Below are 22,500 nucleotides of genomic sequence, written 5' to 3'. Positions count from 1 at the left end.
ACGAGAAGGAGGAGGAGGAGGAGGAAGAAGACGAGAAGGCGGAGGAGGAGGAGGAGGAGGAGGAGGAGGAGGAGGAGGAGGAGGAGGAGGAGGAGGAGGAGGAGGAGGAAGAGTTCTGGGAAGTGAAAAAAACTGCAGAAGTGTGGTTTCAAAAGCCATATTGAAATTATACTTTTGTCCCTTTCTTCCTCGCTTTTGGCCTGTCCTTTTGTTCTCTCTCTCTCTCTCTCTCTCTCTCTCTCTCTCTCTCTCTCTCATTACCTGTGCTTTTAACCACCCACATGCACCCACACACACATACACACACACACACACACACACACACACACACACACCCTGACCACTACCCTTCCCTACCTCCCACTAACCACAGACACACACACAAAAAACCCACTGACCCTCAAAAATAAAAAGGAAAACTCGAGTCATTCATCATTTCGCGGGCGAGGATAAAACTCTGGTTCTGCGCCACCGGGACTTGTCTGCTCTCGCTCCTCACTCAGCTTGCCCACACACACGAACGTAAGCAGGTAGGATGGTCAGGGAAGAGACTTTAAGGTGCTTATGAGAGCCTGCTTGTGGTATACGGGAAAGGGGGGAGAGAGAGAGAGAGAGAGAGAGAGAGAGAGAGAGAGAGAGAGAGAGAGAGAGAGAGAGAGAGAGAGAGAGAGAGAGAGAGAGAGAGAGAGAGAGAGAGAGAGAGAGAGAGAGTAAATTAAGCAGCGTAAGCCATAAACTAACACAAAAATAAGAGAAAAGAAAAAAGGACAAAATAATAAATGAAAAATATAAACATACACAAAAAAAGAGAAAATAAAAAAATACTCTCATACTTTTTTTCTAAACACGACAATCGATCATTTATTGAAAAGAGGGAAGGACAGAAAAGACACGAGAATAATTTACGAAGGAGGAGAAGAAGAACGAAAAAAAAACGATAAAGTTAGACAGGCAATCTTACTTTTCCTCTCTTCTTTAGGGAACAAACATTTTTTCCCCATTGTTTGTCTGCTGTTTTTTTCCCTCCCCCTCTCTCCCTGTCGCCCTCTTCCTCTCCCCGGCTCCTCGTTTCCCTGTTTGCGCGTCTATGTGTGTGTCCGCCTGCCTGTCCGTGTGTTGTGGTGAGGGATTGCCGGACCTGGCTTTCACATTCACCAAACATGAGATTTCTAAAAGCGTCAAACTCTCCGGACAACAGGACAGGATCATGCATAGCGACGTGTGTGTGTGTGTGTGTGTGAGAGAGAGAGAGAATGCGTGTGCGTGTGTGCGCGTAGGTATATTATAAAAGGCTAGAATACATTAATTTAGCTCTACGTCTCCTTCTTTACTCAAATTGTGCTTCAATCTAGTTTGGTAGTATTGGATGAAGTCACAAGGCTCTACTAACACCTCGAAAATCTGCCAGTCTTGTAGCCAGCTATATAACTCTGCGGTCCAATAATGCCAGGTTTCACTAACTAATGCTTTCCACAGTGTTGAAAATTGCCTTCTATCTATCTATCGATCGATCTATTTGACTGTCTCTGTCTGTCTATCTATCTATCTATCTATTTATCTGTATCTATCTATCTGTCTATCTATCTATCTATCTACGTATCTATCTATTTATGTCTATCTATTCATTTATCAATCCATCTATCGGTCTATTTGTCTGTCCATTTAAATTCTCTCTCTCTCTCTCTCTCTCTCTCTCTCTCTCTCTCTCTCTCTCTCTCTCTCTCTCTCTCTCTCTTGTGGCCATGACTGATTCATCAAAACAAAGAAGGTTAAAAATAATGGAGTAATGAGACATCATGAATAAGTAAGTAGTCTTCTTACTCTGGTGGTGGTGCTATTATTATTATCATTATTATTATTATTATTATCATTATTATTATTGGCTTTTGTTATCGTTGTTAATAATAGTAGCAGTCGCTGGTGGTGGTGGTGGTGTTGGTGGTGGTGGTGGTGGTGGTGGTGGTGGTGGTGGTGGTGGTGGTGGTGATGGTGGTGATGGTGGTGGTGGTAGTAGTAGTAGTAGTAAAGCATAGAAAATATTAAAAGAGGGATGATGATGATGATGATGATGAAATATGATGAAGAAAAGTAGGAGGAGGAGGAGGAGGAGGAGGAGGAGGAGGAGAGAAATGCTGGGATGGCAACGTGTATACGTACGTGCGCGCGCACACACACACACACACACACACACACACACGGAAAAAAAACACACCCACACCCACACCCACACCCACTCCCACCCACGCCAGTTCAAACAACCCTTAGCACGCACACACACACACGCTCAAACACACACACACGCTCAAACACACACACACACACACACACACACACACACACACACACACACACACGGGAAAAAAACACTCACCCACCCCAATACATACAACCCCACGCACGCACGCACACCCGCTCAAACACACACACACACACACACACACACACACACACACACACACACACACACTGGTTAAAGACGTTAACGACTTTAAAGCAGACACAAACACAAACACACACACACACACACACACACACACACACACACACACACACACACACACACACACACACACACACACACACACACACACACACACACACACACACACACACACACACACACACACCTGCAGTATTGAAAACTCTTTACGAGATATACTTGTCTGGAATAGTGTGTGTGTGTGTGTGTGTGTGTGTGTGTGTGTGTGTGTGTGTGTGTGTGTGTGTGTGTGTGTGTGTGTGTCATGCATCCACCACTATCGTCACTGTCATTACCATCTTCACCATTCTTCAATCACCATCATCTCACATTGTCACCGTCACCACCACCAACACCACAACCTCCACTACCACCACCACCACCACCACCACCACCACCACCATCACCACCACCACCACCCTCACATCCTATTATTTCCACAGCACAGAATTCAAATAGCGGTCAAACATTCAAGGCTAGGCAGTGGGGGGGCATGAGCTCTGTCCCTGCCTCGTGAAGTAAAGGAAAATGGTACAGGAAGAGAAAACAATAGAAAGTGAAGTAAAGGAGATAAAATGAAAATAGATAATGTGAAAAAAAGTAAGATAATATATAAAAAGAGTAGAATTAAAGAAGTATAGTTTCTTTGTAAGTTTTGAGAGAGCATGTTTCTTTTGCGAGTTTGTCATAGCCTGTGTCACTTTGGACCGCAGGGAGGGTTTGCACACACACAAGCGTTAAAATCCTGTGCTAAATTGAGTGTGTTGGAGGTACATAGACACACAAACAGACAGACAGGCATATTATTTTACCTTATTGATATAGGCCACCGTGGTACAGTGGAACCATGCTTGCTTTGGGGTCCGAAGGGTCTCCAAGCGCACGGGCTCGAATCCTGTCCACGGTCCGAGTTTAGGTTGGGCTTCCTCACTCAGGGCAAAAAGAAAAAGATGGAGTATTTTAATGTGATTTTTTTTACACACAAGAGTGGCAAGATCCTGTCCTAATTGACTATGCTGGAAGTAGATAGACACACAAACAGATAGACAGACAGGCATATAATTTTCCCTTATTGATATAGATGGAGTATTTCAATGTGATTTTTTCTTTTCTTTTATATACGAGTATTTCTGTCTTCCTTTGAGCAAACTGGAGGTAGATAGGCACACAAACAGGCAGACATGCTAATTATTTTTCCTTATTGATATAGATGGAGTATTTCAACGTGATTTTTTTTACTTTTCTTTTTATTTACGATTATTTCTGTCTTCATTTGAGTAAACTGGAGGTAGACAGACACACAAACAGATAGACAGACAGGTATATTATTTTACCTTATTAAATTAGATGGAGTATTTCAATGATTTTTTTTTTCTTACCTTATCTATTTGTGTCTTCCTTTGAACAAACTGAAGGTACATAGACACACAGACAGATAGACAGACAGGCTTACTATTTTACCTTATTAATTTAGATGGGATATTTCAATGTGCTTTTAAATCTTTTTTTTTTTTATCCATATGTCCTAAAGGTTTTTTTTTTTTTTACCTTATCTATTTCTGTCTTCCTTATCTATTTCTATCTTCCTTTGAACAAACTGAGGATAGACAGACAGACAGACAGACAAACCTTATTAATTTAGATGGGGTATTTTAATGTGCTTTTATTTTTTTCATCTATATCTGTCCTGTTTTCAATTAGCTCGAGGTAGATAGACAGGAAGACAATGCGGACAGATAGGCACATTTTTTACTTTTATTGTTCTTGATGAAATACTTTTGTGTCTAATTTTCTTCTCTATTACAATAATTCAGTCTTTTTTTTATACCATGTGGACTTTTCACGGGAATTTATGGGCTAAAGGGCATACTTTTTGAGGTACCTCCTATCTCAAAGCCCACCCGCTAGGAAACCATTGCCCCGAGTGAGGAAGCCCAACCTAAACTCGGACCGTGGACAGGATTCGAACTCGTGCGCTTGGAGACCCCTCGGACCCCAAAGCACGTATGGTTCCACTGTACCACGGCGGCGCCCTATCCCTATCTGTTATCACTTCTCCATATTTGAACATGTATACTGCAGTTATTGCTTGTGCTTCTCTATAGAGCTGCATCACACTTACTATTTCTTCTCTCATTTCATTACTTTAAAAAATCAGACTTTAACACACAACCTACAATTATGTCTTACTGCTTGCAACAATTCTATACTCTCTCTATTGTCTCCTCTCATGCTCTTCCTCTGAGGTATACTCTTAAAACGTCACACACAAACTACAATTGTCTTACTGCTTGCAACAACTCTATACTCTCTCTCCAATGTCACCTCTCATGCTCTTCTTCTGGGCTATACACTTAAATTCTAAGTAGAACACGCAGAAAAAAAAAAAAACAATAGGCTTAGAAAGAATAGAGACTTGGAGAATAAGAGAAATAAGAATGAATGAGAATGAGAGAAAAGTTTGGCTAATACGAAAATAGGAAAAAAAAAAGAATGAATAAGTATTTGAGAAAGACTTACACTTGAGAATGAGAGAAAGGTTTGGATAATACGAAAATAAGAAAAAGAAAAGAATGAGTATTTGAGAAAGACTTACACTTAAACACTTAAAATGACACCGTAACACAGGCATTACTAAAGGTTATTTGGAAACAACACACAATGGCAAGTAGATGAGAGAAACACCCTCATTCAAGACTTTTTTTTATTACCATTATTATTTTGACATATTTTTTTTTCGTCCAGGTTTTGTTGTGTTTTTTTATTGGATTTCCACACTGAGCCAGGGAAGGTGGTCGTTAAGTCTCATCGTGTTGTTTTTTTCTTTATTCCTCCTCCTCCTCCTCTTCCTCTTCCTCTTCCTCTTCCTCCTCCTCCTCTTCCTCTTCCTCTTCCTCTTCCTCTTCCTCTTCCTCTTCCTCTTCCTCTTCCTCTTCCTCTTCCTCTTCCTCTTCCTCTTCCTCTTCCTCTTCCTTTCCTCCTCCTCCTCCTCCTCCTCCTCCTCCTTTTCTTTTCTTTACTTAATTTTTCTAATCTCCTCTTTTATTTTCCTCCTCTTGCTTTACTATTTTCAGCTTTTTTCATTTTTTCCTCCTCTCTCTCTCTCTCTCTCTCTCTCTCTCTCTCTCTCTCTCTCTCTCTCTCTCTCTCTCTCTCTCTCTCTCTCTCTTTTTCCTTATTCTCTTTGCTTACTTTTCTTTTATTCACTTCTTCCTCCTACTCGTCCTCCTCCTCTTCCTCTACCTCCTCTTCTTCCTTTTCCTCTTTCTCTTCCTCCTCCTCTCTTCTTCCTTTACTTTTTATCATCTCTTTTTTCGCTCTTTCTTTCTTATCCTCTCCTTGATCTCTTCTTCATCTCTCATCTTTTTCTTTGTCTTATCTTCCTTTTTTTTCTCTTTCTGTAACATGTACTAAAAAACACTCATAAAAAGGGACAAAGCATCTCTGCAGGTTCTATCACCTTACACTCGGTTGGTGTTGCAGGTTGTTGGTGCCTTGTCGTAGCCAGTGTACCTTGTGTGAATGTCGACTTAGGGTTAACCACTTCAGTACCAGGACACGTTTCCATATTCACTCTACTTATTATTTGGTGATCTTATACACCTTCAGACACTTATGTTGGGATTAATATAGTGAAGACTGTGGCCATTAATCTTCTGACCTCCATAAACTCTTCCTAATGTCAATAAAATGGTCCAATCACACCCAAAACTCAATGTAGAAATGCGTCCCAGTACTAAAGGGGTTAATGTGAAGAATTTTAGCTGGTTAGGTTGTGTTCTGTTTGAAATTATCCATATCATTTCTATCATTATTATTACTATCCTTGTTATCACACACACACACACACACACACACACACACACACACACACACACACACACACACACACACACACACACACCGCGTAGTGTAGTGGTTAGCACGTACGACTCACAATCGAGAGGTCCGGGTTCGAGTCCCGGTAAGCGGCGAGGCAAATGGGGAGGCCTCTAAACGTGTGGCCCCTGTTCACCTAGCAGTAAATAGGTACGGGATGTAACTCGAGGGGTTGTGGCCTCGCTTTCCCAGTGTGTGTTGTTTGTTGATGTGGTCTCAGTCCTACCCGAAGATTGGTCTATGAGCTCTGAGCTCGCTACGTAATGGGGAAGACTGGCTGGGTGACCAGCAGGCGACCGAGGTGAATTACACACACACATTGCTTTTCTAATGTAAGCGGGGAAACTGGCAAAGGGCAACAAAAAAAAAAATGAATAAAGGCCCACTTAATTGTCAGTCCCCTTGCATGTCAAAGAGTCAGTTGAACTAAAGGAACAAATGTATTGAAACCTCCCTCTTAAAAGAAGTCGAATTAATCATAGGAAGATGGAAATACAGAAGCAGGGAGGGAGTTCCAGAGTTTACTGTGGTACAGTGGAACCATGCGTGCTTTGGGGTCCGAGGGGTCTCCAAGCGCACGGGTTCGAATCCTGTCCATGGTCAGAGCGTAGGTTGGGCTTCCTCACTCGGGGCAACGGTTTCCTAGCAGGTGGGCTTTCAGATAGGAGGTACACCAAAAAGTATTCCCTTTAGCCCATAAAATCCCGTGAAAAGCCCACATGGTATAAAAAAAAAAGGTATGAATGACAGAGTACTGGTTAACTCCTACATTAGAGAGTTGGACAGAATAGTGGTGAGAAGAAGTTATGTACATCCTTATCTCTATCCCTGTAAGTAACCTGTCTCTTTTCTCTCTCCCTAACAGCCCATGGATCAGTGAAAGGTGAGTGTCTCCGCTCCCACCACCCATCCACTCCCTTCCGAGGCGTGGTCTACCCCCCATCCACTCCCTTCCGAGGCGTGTTAAGTACTAACTGACATCTTCAAGGGCATAGACGAAGCCGCCATAGTCCTCTCTTTTTCACTCCATTTTCTTTTTAATCTCACAACCTCAGATTTAATATGCGTTTGTGTTACTCGTTTAAATAATTGTGTATGAAAAAAAATACAAGGAACGCCCTTTATTTTTTTTTCTCTTTATTTCAATTTTTTTTCAGTTTCTGTAATTCTTTTATTTATCTTTTGTATTTGTAGTCTTATTCTTTTCTTCCCTATCTACTTTTCAGTATGTTATGTAATTTTCACTTTGTTTTGTACCTGTTTTCCTGTACCTCTTATTTTCTTTTCATTTAGCCTTTTTTTTTTTTTGTATCCACACCTCTTATGCTCCTTTTTGTCCCCTTCATTCTTCTATTCTTATCTTCATCTTTTATTATCAGTTATTGTTATGTGTGTCCTTTGTTTTGTACCCTTTTTTCTGTACCTCTTATTTTCTTTTCATTTAGCCTTCTTTTTTTAACCACACCTCTTATGCTCCTTTTCTGTCCCCTTCATTCCTTTATTCTTATCTTAGTCTTTTATTATCAGTTATTTTTATGTCCGGGCAAACATTCATACTGCAAAAGAAAAAAGAAATGTTTTTTTATTTCTTCCCAAATGAACACCGATTTTACAATGCTCTGAATGTTAAGTAAGAGTCACCACAGCGATGAAATAGTTAAGTACGCCACAGCAACGGGATCATGAAGCGCCAGACATCAAGAAGTATGTAGGTATTGACGGTTAGGTTAGGTTAGGTTAGTTTATTTTTGTTTGGTTAGGTTAGGTTAGGTAAGGTTACCTCTCAAAACTACATCTTTGACGATGAATCTTCCTAGTACGTTCAGATTAGGAGGGAAGAAATCTATATGCCTGAACAACAAGACTTCTGACACTTCTCAACAAAGGCATTCTTTATAAATTTAGTGAAGAAGAGAAAAAATTTGAATGAATGCACAACACCACTCTATTACACTTCTTCAATACGGTAACTCTTCTTTGGTTCAGAAGGAAAGAAAAGAAATATGAATGTATGAAAAACAATGACACCTCAAACACTTCAAGGCGAGAAATTCAGAGTAAGAGAAGATGCTTGCTTGATAACCCGGTCCTTATCCTCCTACGTAGACGATATTTTTTTATGCAAGAGAAGCTGGCCAAGGGTAACAAAAATTAAAAAGAAGGCCCACTTGAATGCCAATGAATGACATTACCGAGGGAGATGGTAGCATAGTGGACAAGGTGATGGAGCGTCGGATCGGGCAGACGTCCATACGTAGGTTCGAATCCCACCACGTACCGTCTTGAAATTTTGTCATTTGACGAGTGGTTTAAAGTAACCTAAATGTCACCATGATACCCAGGTTGCCTTACACCAAAGATACGCTTGGGTGGTGATATGAGCCTTAATATGGATACCACTACTAATAAAATTGCTTGCGCCGTTAATGGGTGGAAGCTGTTCAAGTACACCTGTAGGCGCTATAGGCTATAACATAAAAACTAACTAACAATGGCGACTTGAGGAGCGGGGAGGAGGCAGGGGGAGCAATAAATCTGCTTGGTTATGGTCAACAGTTGATTAACTTCCCGCGCCGCCTCACCTTCACTGTGTTTAGCGTCTCTCCCGCCATCCGAAGTCCTCTGATCCGGCGGCAATCCATCAGGGTTTGTAATGAGAGTGTCAGCGGATCAGAGGACTTAAAATTGAGGGAAAACACAAAACATGGAGGGAGGGAGGGAGGGAGGGAGGGAGGGAGGGAGGGAGTGCGGCGTGGTAATAGACTTGGCCTTAACTTTACGCACGGTTCCTGCTGCAGTAGCGGAGGTGCAGGAGTGTAGCAGGTGTGTAGAGGATATTTTACTTTTTTTAATGTATAGAAGACTGGTGAGCGGTAAGGCAATGGAGAAAAACCGGCTTATTAGGTAATGCCTCTCTAAAATATAGGAAAGAAAAAAATGATAATGCAAGGTAGATTTTTGTGATTTGATACAGGAAGAGGAATTTTAAACTAGTCAATCCTGAAAATCTCACGCTCTCACTTCCTATAAATGAAAAATTAAATAAATAAAACCAAGTAAAATAAAATAAAAAATAAATTAGTTAACTGAATAAAAGATACGTAAGATAAAAATCCTATATATGAAAAATTAAATAAATAAAACCAAGTAAAATAAAAAGAATAAATTAGTTAACTGAATAATAAATACGCAAGATAAAAAGGAAGGAAACAGCAGGAGAGTTCTTTACAATATAGATTCTTCATTTTGCTTATGAATGTAGCCAAGTTTAAAAAAATATAGACGTAAAATTTGACCCTTAAAACGAAAACTAGACAAGGTGCACTCACTAACACAGATACTAAACATTGCCAATCCTCATAGCTAAGGAAAATATAAGAGTATGTTGTCCTTCCTTATATAGACGTAAAATTTGACCATGAAAACGAAAACTAGCACTGGAAAAGCAAAATTAGACAAGTTGCACTCACTAACACATACTGAACATTCTCGATCCTCATAGCTAAGGAAAATATAAGAGTATGTTGTCCTTCCTACGACTTCACCACATTCAGTTGAGGAATTTTAATCCCTTCAGTACTGGAACACATTTTTACTATGAGATTTGTGTACGATTAGACCATTTTATTGACATTAGGAAGGGTCCATGGAGGTCAGAAGATTAATGGCCAAAGTCTTCACTATTTTGATCCCCCACATGAGTTTCTGAAGCTGTACAAAATCAACAAATAGTGTCACCAGAATGAATATGGAAACGGGTCATGGTACTGAAGAGGTTAAAGAATCTTCACTTCTAAGTTGGTTATTTACTTAGTATGTTGTGATTCCTACGACTTGACCACATTCACCAGAAGTTTTAGTGCATCTTCACTTTTAAAATCAGTTGTTTTCTTGGTATGTTGTCCTTCCTACGACTTCACCACATATTCAGCAGGAGTTTCAAGGCATCTTCAGTTTTAAATCAGTTGTTTTCTTAGTATGTTATCCTTCCTACGACTTGACCATATTCAGCAGAGGAGTTTTAATGCATTTTCAATTCCAAGTTGGTTGTTTTCTTAGTATCTTGTCCTTCCTATGACTTCACCACATACAGCAGAGGATTTTAAGGTATCTTCACTTCTAAATCAGTTGTTTTCTTAGCATCTTGTCCTTCCTATGACTTGACCATATTAAGCAGAGGAGTTTTAAGGCATCTTCACTTTTAAAATCAGTTGGTTTCTTAGCATATTGTCTCTCCTACGACTTGAACACAACCAGCAAAAGTTTCAAGGCATCTCCACTTCTAAATCGGTTGTTTTCTTAGTATGCTGTCCTTCCTACGACTTGACCACAACTAGCAGGAGTTTCAAGGCATCTTCACTTCCAAATTGACTGTTCTCTTAGTTCTTTACTTTCCTTTTTGCATTTCACGAACAACGATTCATTAGCTAACCTTTTTTTTTTCTGGAAGCGTTCCCTCTTCGTCTCTTTCCCTTGTGTATGAGAAACAGAACAAGGCAGTAAATGTGAGACTGAATAAAGAAAAGCAGGAACAAGTGTAAGAAAAATGAATGAGGAGCGTAATGGTGAAGTCCACATTGATGAGGAAGGGAGATTGGAGAAGTGGGTATAAAGATGTGGATGTGAGGATGACTATTGAGATATAGAGAGAAAATAATTGCCAGACTTTAAAAAGGGCGTAGATTTGGAAGTGGAGAAGCTAGAGAGAGAGAGAGAGAGAGAGAGAGAGAGAGAGAGAGAGAGAGAGAGAGAGAGAGAGAGAGAGAGAGAGAGAGAGAGAGAGAGAGAGAAATCTCAAAAGAAAACGGAAGAGGAGAGTGAAGGAATCCAAAACTGAATAAAAATAAAACTGATACTTCACAATAATAACATTAATATTTATTACTTATTTATTGTTATTATTGCTATTATTATTATTATTATTATTATTATTATTATTATTATTATTATTATTATTATTGTTGTTGTCTATCAATTATTATTATCATTATTAATTATAGATTATTATTATTATTATTATTATCATTATTATTATTATTATTATTATTATTACCATAGTTATTATTATTATCATTATCATAGTTATTATCATTACTATAATTATTATTATTACTATTGTAGTTATTATTATCAGTTATTATTTTTATTAATAAATTATTATTATTATCATTATTATTATTATTATTATTATTATTATTACTATCATTATAGCTATTATTATCATTATTATCATTACTATTATTATTGATTATTATTATCATTATTATTATCATTATAGTTTTTATTATCATTATCATCATTATAGTTATAATCATTATCATTATTATTATTATTATTATTATTATTATTATTATAGTTACCATTATTATTATTATTATCATTATTATTATCATTATTATTATTATTATTATTATTATTATTATCATTATTATAGTTATTATTATTATTATTATTATTATCATTATTATTATCATCATAAGGTGTTATTATTGTTGTACTATTATTATAATCGTTGATGACATCAATAACAACAACAACAACAACAACAACAACAACACTAGGCCAACACCAAATGTTTTTTTTTCTTTTCTTTTTTCCATCAGCAGGTGTTGTGACAGGTGTTCCCAGCAGGTGTTATCAGTGAACAGGTGTTAATTACGTGGCGCGTTACGGTAACTCTTTGTTCTTGTTAGCGGCGATGAACACACACACACACACACACACACACACACACACACACACACACACACACACACACACAATTCAAGTTTATGTAATTACAACTACAGTTTTTATTGCTTTATATTTCAATTAGGTCTCTCTCTCTCTCTCTCTCTCTCTCTCTCTCTCTCTCTCTCTCTCTCTCTCTCTCTTTGTTGCCTTTAGTCAGTGCTAACTTAAACAATAAATGTAGTAAAACAATAAATTTCACATATATAACAGCTCTGAGTAGTAGTAGTAGTAGTAGTAGTAGTAGTAGTAGTAGTAGTAGTAGTAGTAGTAGTAGTAGTAGTAGTAGTAGTAGTAGTAGTAGTAGTAGTAGTAGTAGTAGTAGTAGTAGTAGTAGTAGTAGTAGTAGTAGTAGTAGTAGTAGTAGTAGTAGTAGTAGACCAATCAAATCTGACCACAAGACATCGTTACAACTAACAAAAGACAAACAAAACATCACGGAACAAGGAAAACAAATAAGGAAAGTAAAGAGAACACTCACCCAACGAGAGCAGAGCAGTCCCTCCTTAGTGCGACAGTATGACCTGTGTGCGGGAAGGAGAGGCGAGTCAACCTAAATACCAGAATTCCACGCCAACACCTCGACTTAAGTAGTTTTATAGCTTCCTCTCATCCCCGTTCATTACTGGGGCACTTTGCCTTGAGACCATGAGAGAGAGAGTAGTAGTAGTAGTAGTTGAAAGCATCTTAGTTTTTGTTTTTTCTTAAGTTATGTCTTGTGTAGAATTAGTCAAGAGAGGCAACAAGTGTCATATTCTGGACAGTTATTGAGAGGCTAAATGAAAACTAGAAAACTTGAAAACTCACTCTCTCTCTCTCTCTCTCTCTGTCTCTGTGTGTGTGTGTGTGTGTGTGTGTGTGTGTGTGTGTGTGTGTGTGTGTGTGTGTGTGTGTGTGTGTGTGTGTGTGTGTGTGTGTGTGTGTGATCACATTTGGGACAATAAGTTCAGCCACAGTAAATCAGTGACACACACACACACACACACACACACACACACACACACACACACACACACACACACACACAATATTCTTTCGAACTTCCAAACCTTCACACACACACACACACACACACACACACACACACACATCAATTACTTCCCCAGTGATCCAGTTCGCTCGGATATCTATTTGCTGGTAGTCAACTTTCCTTTTTATTCCACAACACTATGACCTTCTCTCTCTACTCTCTCTCTCTCTCTCTCTCTCTCTCTCTCTCTCTCTCTCTCTCTCCACAAACACACACACACACACAATTTCTCTGTTCTCTATTTTATCCCTTCTTTCTTCTATTCTCCAGTAATATAATAACAAACAACTCGCTGAAACAAACTAACACTCTTTCAAGCCAGGATTCTCTCAATTTGGCGCGGGACCTTCCGGCAAACTATACTTGAAAACGGCCTAAAAAAACAGACTTCCTCGCAATAGTTTTCCACCAGCGAGCATGCCGATTGAGTTATATGCATTAATCTTTCATTCCCTCATTCCCTTCCATCTAGTGTTTTTTTTTTTTCATCAATTTTGTCTCTGATAAGTCGGGATCCATATAGTTAGCAGGAGGGTGTAAGGCAAGGTAAGGTAACGCACTAAAGACCTTCATTAACATCCTCAAAACTGGGACATATTTTCATCTCGAGATTCTTGGACGATTACACGATTTTATTGACGTTAGGAAGAGTCTATGGAGGTCAGAGGATTAATGCCGCAGTGTTCACTATTCAAATCCCCACACAAGTTTTTGAAGCTGTGTAAAATCGCCAAATAGTAAGTAAAATGAATATGAAAACGCGTCATAGTACTGAATGGGTTAAAGAAATAAATGTATATCATGCTCGCTTACCACAATTTTCAAAGGCTGCAGAGATGATTAGCATGGTTTTCAAATACGTTTCTCCTGGAAATAACGTAGAATTCATGTTAATCTGTCTTTACAATTGCTTATGAAGGAAAAATAAACAAAAAAAAAAATACACGAGTCTAGATTTCCAGGTTGTTCTGTACTAAGTGGCAGTTATAGTATCTCTGCACAAGATGTATCCTTAACGCCTTCAGTACCATGATGCAAACACCACACCAGCTTGAATCATCCACACACACACATGCTATAGAAAGAGAGAAGAAAAAGAGTCATTTAACACTACACTAACTTCAATACTTCCATTTCTTCTCCTCTCATGTCCTTCCTTCCTACTTAACAATTGAGAGAGAGAGAGAGAGAGAGAGAGAGAGAGAGAGAGAGAGAGAGAGAGAGAGAGAGAGAGAGAGAGAGAGAGAGAGAGAGAGAGAGAGAGAGAGAGAGAGAGAGAGAGAGAGAGAGAACAATCAGTACTTTTATGCATACATGAATAGAAAGAACCTTCATCCTTACCGTCTCACATATTTTGCTTCAGATTACTACAGCTAAACACACACACACACACACACACACACACACACACACACACACACACACACACACACACACATTTTGGAAAGCAATAAGTCAGCTGTTGTCTATTCTTTTTTGTTCTTTTGTGTTCCTTTGGTCTAAAAACGATTTCTGCCTTCTTATTCCCTCCCCCTCCCCCTCCCCTCCTCCTCCTCCTCCTCTTCTTTCTTCATTCTTATCCTTTTGTTTTCCTTCTTTCCCTTCCTTTTTCATTTCCTTCCCTTTTCTTTTCTTTCCTTTCTTTTCATGTTCGTCTTCGTCTTTTTTTTCAGTTTGTCTTCGCTTTGTCATTTTCTTTTTCTTCCTTTTCCTCATACCTTTTCATTATTCTTTTCTTTCCCTCCATTTTTTTTCCCTGTCGATCGCTTCTTTTCCTCCTCCTCCTCCTCCTCCTCCTCCTCAACCAATACCATGTCGCTAAAACACAAAAATAGTCAAGGGTAAATAATCTGCATGTACTTAAAATATAGAAGTGGAATATTAAGATTTCTTAGGATCGCTCTGCTGGTTTAACTACACTCTTACATCAAAGAAATCCCTAGTAACACTCTCTCTCTCTCTCTCTAAGTCCCGGGAGCAATAAACACACACACAAGTCTCTCTCCTCGCCACAACTTGCTAATTTCTTCTGCTTCCTTGCTGGCTCTATTGCTTTCCGTGGCCTGGACTCGCAACGCCCTGTGCCTCAACTCACGGGACTTCGCTCTCTCTACCTCTCGTTTTCGTCTCTTGCCCGCCGCCAGTGCCGCTCACCCATAACATGTACAGTGTGGTGATCCATAATGTCTTGTACTTGTCAGCTACCGAATACAGCATTTACTGATTGAGTTAACATTAAGGGCAACAAGAACTTCGAGACAGAAAGAAATAGGGTAATTTGAGTGCTAGTCTCTGGAGTCAAGAGATTAATTGTATATTGGGAACACTAGAAAATAAATGATACTGCAAGAAACCAACGGGTCTACTTGTGACAGTCACTATATAAAGCATACTGTAGCTACCTATTACCACTCATTCTCGTCCGTAAGCATTGTCTGATCTTCATTTAACTCCTTCAGTACTGGGACGCATTTTTACCTTAGTTTTAGGTGTGATTAGACGATTTTATTGACATTAGCAAGGGTCTATGGAGGTCAAAAGATTAATGGCCATAGTCTTCACATTTTAATCTCCACATGTCCACACTATTTTAATCTCCATGTCTACATATATTCTAAAAACTTACAATAATAACATGTATACCTTTTTATCTTCCTTTTTACTTCATTAACGTTAATTATATATACGTCTAATTCTTTCCGAATCTCTCATTTAATTTTAACTAATCTCATCAGACATGCTTTCAAAATCCCCAAAGGTTAAATCGTTTAGTAGTGAGTTGGAAAATCGTTTGAGTAGACAGACGGAGACTTGGCGAGATGGAGAGTCTAACAACCTCCGTCCTGGACACTGACACATTGCTGAGGATGGATGAGTGTGGGTGGGGAGGGATCTTCAACAGCAAGGTTCTCTGAGGTGTTTGTTTCACTGATGATGATGATGCACAAATCCTTGATAAGTAAGAAAAATGTGCAGTTGAAAAAATTAAGAAAATGACAAAAAGATTAAAGATAAATTGCCTATCCACTCCAGATGCCTCCTACACACACACACACACACACACACACACACACACACACACACACACACACACCCCACTTTCACGCTCACATCCACCTTATACAGGCTCATCGGCTAAGGCTTCGTAACAAAAGTGTCTAATGAATACTACTACTACTACTACTAATCTCTCAGTTCATGATCTGAGGGAGGTTTCCTTATTAATTTTCCTGATCCTAATTAATATCCACAGGTAGGTCGCCATACTGGTAATTAAAGCACGGTATTAGCGAGGTGAGGTATAATGAGGTGTGTGTGTGTGTGTGTGTGTGTGTGTGTGTGTGTGTGTGTGTGTGTGTGTGTGTGTGTGTGTGTGTGTGTGTGTGTGTGTGTGTCAACGAGTACTATTTTCAAAGGCCACAGACAAGACTATCAGTGTTCTCAAGTGTATTTCTCTTATTAATAATGTAGAAATATCGTCATTCTGTTGGTAGGACTGTAAAAGCACCGTTGAGATAAGCCTGTATCATTTTAACTAAAGAGTGTAGGTTGGGCTTCCTCACTCGGGGCAACGGTTTCCTAGCGGGTGGGCTTTGAGATAGGAAGTACCCTAAAAAGTATCTCCTTTAGCCCATAAATTCCCGTGAAAAGTCCACATGGTATAAATAAATAAAAAGAAAAAAAACAATTAAGTGGAGGTGCGGTACAAAAAGTTTTAAAATATGGTTCCAGTGTCGTGTTGGTTTTCTCAAATGATTTCTTTCAGGGTAGACGGAAAGGATTGGCCAGGTTCTCAAACATACTTTCCTGTTGATGGTGTAGAAATCTTGTTAATCTGTCACTTGAGCTGCAGAAAACACTCTAACTAGAGCCTTTTAATCCCTTCAGTACCATGACGCGTTTCCATATTTACTCTTCTTACTATTTGGTGATTTTATACAGCTTCAGATAATTTTGTTGGGATTAAAACAGTGAAGATTCTGTCCAATAATCTTCTGAGCTTCAAAGACCCTTCCTGATGTCAATAAAATCACTTAATCACATCCAAAACTCACGGTAAAAATGCTTCTCAGTACTGAAGGGGTTAATATTAGTGGAGGTGTGGACAGATGCTTCTCAAAATAAAGTCCTGAAGATTTGGCCACGTCTTAAAATATTCCAGTCTGTCATAGGGATTGCTTCTTGAGACCTTAGTAATAACTGGCTAGGTTCTGAGTCCTACCCTCCATTCCCTTCCTTATTCTGCAAAGGCAATGTATAGAAAAGCAAAGCAGCCTGAGAGGACCTACTGAACTGTGTCTGTCTGCCTGTCTGTTCACCTGCTCAACCGTCTGTCAATCTATGTCTATCAGTCCATCTGTCCTTGTCCCATATTCAAAAACTCTTTACTCTCTCACTACGACGATTTCCAAAGGCTCTAGTTGAAGATACTCATGTTTTTAAGGGTATTTTATGGTTCTAGTAATGAATTAACAAGATTTTTAGTTGATCATAAGGAGAAACTGTCTTAAAAACCCTGCTAGTTGTCTATGGTGACCTGCAAAACTGTCGTGGTGAGAGAGCAAGAGGTTTCTGAATATGGCCGTCTGTGTAGCCTTTATATGTTTGAATATCTGTCCCTACTTGTCTGTGAGTTTTGTATCTGTATATCTGCTAAGATCATCGGCTACACTGAAATAGGATAGGCAAGGACAGACAGACAGACAGACAGGCAGGCAGGAAGGAAGGGAGGGAGGAAGGGAAAACCAGCCACCAATCTGCAAGTCTAAGATGTACAACCAAGGCGCTGCACAAAATCTCGTTACACTTCAGAAATAAAAGTAACATCGTCCTCCTTCACCAGACGAACAATTACATTACACCAAGTTGGAAGACACCACGTGCTACAGATTATCAAGTCACCAACCGCGGCAGTACACCAGCGATACGGGACACGCGAGGCATCTTGAGCGACACATGCAGATCACACACTACTCAAATTTTAAGAGAGGGAAAGATATATATACATACGAGTATATAGAGAGACGGAGAGACTTTACGAGGACAAAGGCAGCAGGAGATGAAACAATAGTGGGAGACGTGGAGGAGAGAGAAGAACAAATGCATGGTATAAGAAAGAACGATACCGGGGGAGATGTGGCGGTCCAAAGAATAAGAAAAGACACTATAGAGAACACGAGAAAAAAAAAAAAAGGTAGATTATCAGAAAGTAGAAGCCTGGAAGAACGAGAAGAATAAAAGCATGATATAAACAAGAACGATAGCGGGAAGATGTGACAGTCCAATGAAAATGAAAAGACACGCAAGACACAATACGAAAAGAGGAAGGAGACACAAGGTAGGTTATCAGAAAGTTGGAGCATGGAAGAACGAGAAGAATAAAAACACACAAGAGGCGAGACGAGAAGGGGAAGAAGACACAAGGTAGATTATCAAAATGAACGTTAGACAGAAGACACAGAAGACCAAAAAGTAGCGGAAGAATAGAAGCAACAAGATGCAGATGAACAGTGAACAGGAAAAAACACGTAATGGGGAAAACGTGATATGGAATTACTACACAAAGCAAGGTAATAGAAGAAACAGTAGGAGCAAAACGTGAAGAAGCAGGGATAGAGACATTATCGTTAAGGCACGGATGGAGAGAGCTTTGAGGCAGAGGAGCAGGAGGAGGAAGAAAAGAGGAGTAGAAGACGAGGGAAAGGCGAGATGGGAAGGTAACATGGGGACTATAGATAAACGGTAAGGGAGAGACGAGTAAAGACAAGACAGTGGAGAAGAGGCGAATAAGGACAAGACAGTGGAAATTTGACTTAGAACAGCCAAAAGAAACGATAAGAGCTTGTAGACTGAAGGAGGAGGAGGAGGAGGAGGAGGAGGAGGAGGAGGAGGAGGAGGAGGAGGAGGAGGAGGAGGAGGAGGAGGAGGAGGAGGAGGAAGAGGAAGAGGAAGAGGAAGAGGAAGAGGAAGAGGAAGAGAAGACGACGACGAAGGAGGAGAAGACGAAGTTGGAGGAGAAGACGACGAAGGAGGAGAAGAAGGAAAAGACGACGAAGGAGGAGAAGACGAAGGAGGAGGAGGAGGAGGACACAAATACAGAAAAAAACAAGGAAAAGAAAAAAAAATCAAATACATTAGAATTGAAAAAGCAAAAAAAAAAAAAAGAAAAGAAAAGAAAAAACGAATTATTTTGTGTGTGTGTGTGTGTGTGTGTGTGTGTGTGTGTGTGTGTGTGTGTGTGTGTGTGTGTGTGTGTGTGTGTGTGTGTGTGTGTGTGTGTGTGTGTGTATTCTACGTAACTCCTTTGTCTATGTATTTTGTCTATGTTTTTTTTCCCATGTGGGTAATAAAGTAACAATTTATCTATGGAAGTTATGTTGAAAGTCATTTGCCGCCTTGTTAACTTGGCGCGGGGGTGGGAGAGAATTTATTTTTATGAGAGAGAGAGAGAGAGAGAGAGAGAGAGAGAGAGAGAGAGAGAGAATCCTTCCTACCTCCAACACACCATATCTGCGTGAAAGACATGTATTCTGTGCACACCTGTTGATTTTGTGTGTGTGTGTGTGTGTGTGTGTGTGTGTGTGTGTGTGTGTGTGTGTGTGTGTGTGTGTGTGTGTGTGTGTGTGTGTGTGTGTGTGTGTGTGTGTGTGTGTGTGTGTGTGTGTGTGTGTGTGTGTGTGTGTGTGTGTGAGCGTAAATGAGCGTAAAGCGGACCTGGCGCTCTGAAGGCGGAGGGGGATTAACGGGAAGACAAAAGAGATTACTGGAACTGAAGAATTAGCGAGGAAAGACGAACGTGGGAGGTGGAGAGGAGAGTGACAACATGCTGGAGGAGACGCCGCGAAAAACACTGCAGGTTAGAAAGGGAAGGAATAACAGTACAGTGTAAAAGCAGACTTCTAAGGTTGTAAATGACTTGGAAGCCGCCTTGGTACAGTGGAACCATGCGTGCTTTGGTTTCCGAGGGGTCTCCAAGCGCACGGGTTCAAATCCTGTCCACGGTCAGAGAGGATAGATAGATAGATAGATTTATTGACCACAAAATAATCATAAATATACAAAAGCATAAATTCACATCCCATAATATCCACAGCAAGCAAGTATTGTAGTCCACAATTTTGTTAATCATTTCATTAACTATACTGAAACTTTAGCACAAGAGCTCCAAAAAACAAAAACAAACAAACATTTGACTTAAATATTGATAACACATTTCTCCTTCTTTCAACTAAAATAACATAACCATTTGAAACACTGATACAAATCAAGAATTAATCACACCCATACACTTCATCTGTACACCTTAAGCACACCATAAATCACATTACAGATCACATTGTTTGAACATTTTGTAAAAATATCCTCCATAGTTCGGTAGGAATAACGATCTCTCAAATGTTGGGTGAGAGCACACTGCTCCACCACGTGCCTCTCCGTCTGCACCTCACCACACACTTGGGCTTCCTCACTCGGGCAATGATCTCCTTCCGGGTGGGCTTTGAGATAGGAGGTACCACAAAAAATATCCCCCTTTAGAAACACACACACACACACACACACACACACACAGAAATGTTTGAGAAATGATGTTCGGAAACTGTGATATAATGAACCATATGAAACCTGGTGCCTGTTACGTGTCGCATCGGTACGGTTGGTATGTGTGGCTTGACGTGATGCTGACATGTGTATCAATTTCACAGGGAATATGCAGCAACTATCTTAGCAGTGCTGCCAACTGTTGCCGTCTTATTCACTAGACATGTGTAGTGAAATTGTCTATTATATAAGAACGTAGGGATCTAATTTTTAAAGACAGTTTTGGGAGAGATAACGTACATAAAAAAAATCAGCACTTAGGAATAGAAGTGATGAATAGTGAGGTGACAGGAATGTGAAGAAGAGAAAGACATGGAATAAGATTGGAAAATTACGCTAAATAAATAGAAGTGATGAATAGTGAGGTGACAGGAATATGAAGACGACGACCTGGAAAAATATTGGAAGATTACGCTAAATAAAACAGCAAATAAATAAGAAAATCCCTGGAAAATAAGAAAATCCTTGGAAAAGTTAAGAAAAAGACAGCAATCGCGTATGTTGAGACGCTGGTCAAGGCTTTACTTAGTAGTAGTAGTAGTAGTAGTAGTAGTAGTAGTAGTAGTAGTAGTAGTAGTAGTAGTAGTAGTAGTAGAAGAAGAAAAAAAGGAAAGTTGAGAATGGAAAGAGAGAGAGAGAGAGAGAGAGAGAGAGAGAGAGAGAGAGAGAGAGAGAGAGAGAGAGAGAGAGAGAGAGAATCACTATAGCAACAAATGAAAACAAGACAAGTACCATAAGATATTGAACAAACACCCACAAAGTCAGCACTGCACGCCAAAATTCATAAGAACATAAATTTGACAACAACTCAGAGGAACCACACTGGGAAGAAGGGAGCGAGGGACACCAGAGAGGAGGCTGTATGGATGAGCTGAAGGAAGACATGGCTGACGAAGATGCAGTGGAGAGTAAGACTGAGAAAAGCAGGAGGAGTAAAGAGGACCAGAAAGCGTAGGAAAACATGCGGGTTGATAGGTGACGGGGAACCAGAAGACACGGAGGACAGGGTGAGGTGGGAATGAGTGTCTTGCTACGCTCGTTTTTTTTTCTCTTCTTATTTTGTCCCCAGGGAGACCTCCGTAATAAACTACATGGAAGTAAAGAAAAAGGTTATTACAATCTTCGCTCAACTACTGAATTAAGCTTTCAAGAGACTACTACAACGCATTAATCTTTTGAAAGTTGTGCAGGGTATTACAACGAATCAATAGTGCCCACAGTGATAGTGGTCACCCTTTCAGTACCATGACGCGTTTTCGTATTCATTCTGGCTATTACTTAGTGATTTTACACAGCTTCAGAAACTTAGGTGGGGGATTAAAATAGTGAAGACTCTGACCATTAATCTTCTGACCTCCATAGACCCTTCCTAATGTCAATAAAATGGCCTAATCGGACTCAAATCTCAGGTAAAAATGTGTCCCAGTATTGAAGGGGTTAACAGAGCAGCCCAAAGACTAGTCTCTAATATGGAGCAAAGCCTCAATACTTGGTTGTTGAAGAGTTAATATTATAACAGAAGAGATGAAGACATTACTTGTAAGAGATAACAAACACTTGAATTCCGTTTTCTTTCTTTTTTGTCAGTGGAAGAGTGCTCTGGCTAAGGATTATTTTTTTTATATGAAAGAGGGCCAGCCAAGGACAAAAACAAATAAATAAATAAAAAAAAGCCTACTTGAGTGCTGGCTCTCTACAAAAAGGTAAAGCGTCAATTAAAATTAGGAGCAATATAGGGGGATGATAAAATAGCCTGCAAAGAAAGACTAATTGAAGGTGCCAG

The 22,500-nt window shown here is 39.7% G+C and overlaps 1 protein-coding gene and 1 long non-coding RNA gene across 2 annotated transcripts in view; one reads left to right on the top strand and one right to left on the bottom strand.

The window, feature by feature from the left end:
* Positions 1-22,500, bottom strand: part of LOC123501920 — a 113,329-nt gene that overhangs the window by 58,749 nt on the left and 32,080 nt on the right. Inside the window, exon 2 of the long non-coding RNA XR_006673733.1 lies at positions 12,570-12,612. This is a non-coding gene — a long non-coding RNA (uncharacterized LOC123501920). The remainder of the gene's footprint in view (positions 1-12,569; positions 12,613-22,500) is intronic.
* Positions 1-22,500, top strand: part of LOC123501919 — a 68,124-nt gene that overhangs the window by 23,642 nt on the left and 21,982 nt on the right. Inside the window, exon 2 of the mRNA XM_045251004.1 lies at positions 7,224-7,241. Coding sequence (XP_045106939.1) covers positions 7,224-7,241 — 18 coding nt within the window. The remainder of the gene's footprint in view (positions 1-7,223; positions 7,242-22,500) is intronic.

This window comes from Portunus trituberculatus, chromosome 10, assembly GCF_017591435.1.
Source record: "Portunus trituberculatus isolate SZX2019 chromosome 10, ASM1759143v1, whole genome shotgun sequence".
Taxonomy (NCBI): Eukaryota; Metazoa; Arthropoda; class Malacostraca; order Decapoda; family Portunidae; genus Portunus; species Portunus trituberculatus.
Note: the sequence above shows the minus strand (reverse complement) of the source record. Positions and strands in the feature narration are given on the sequence as shown.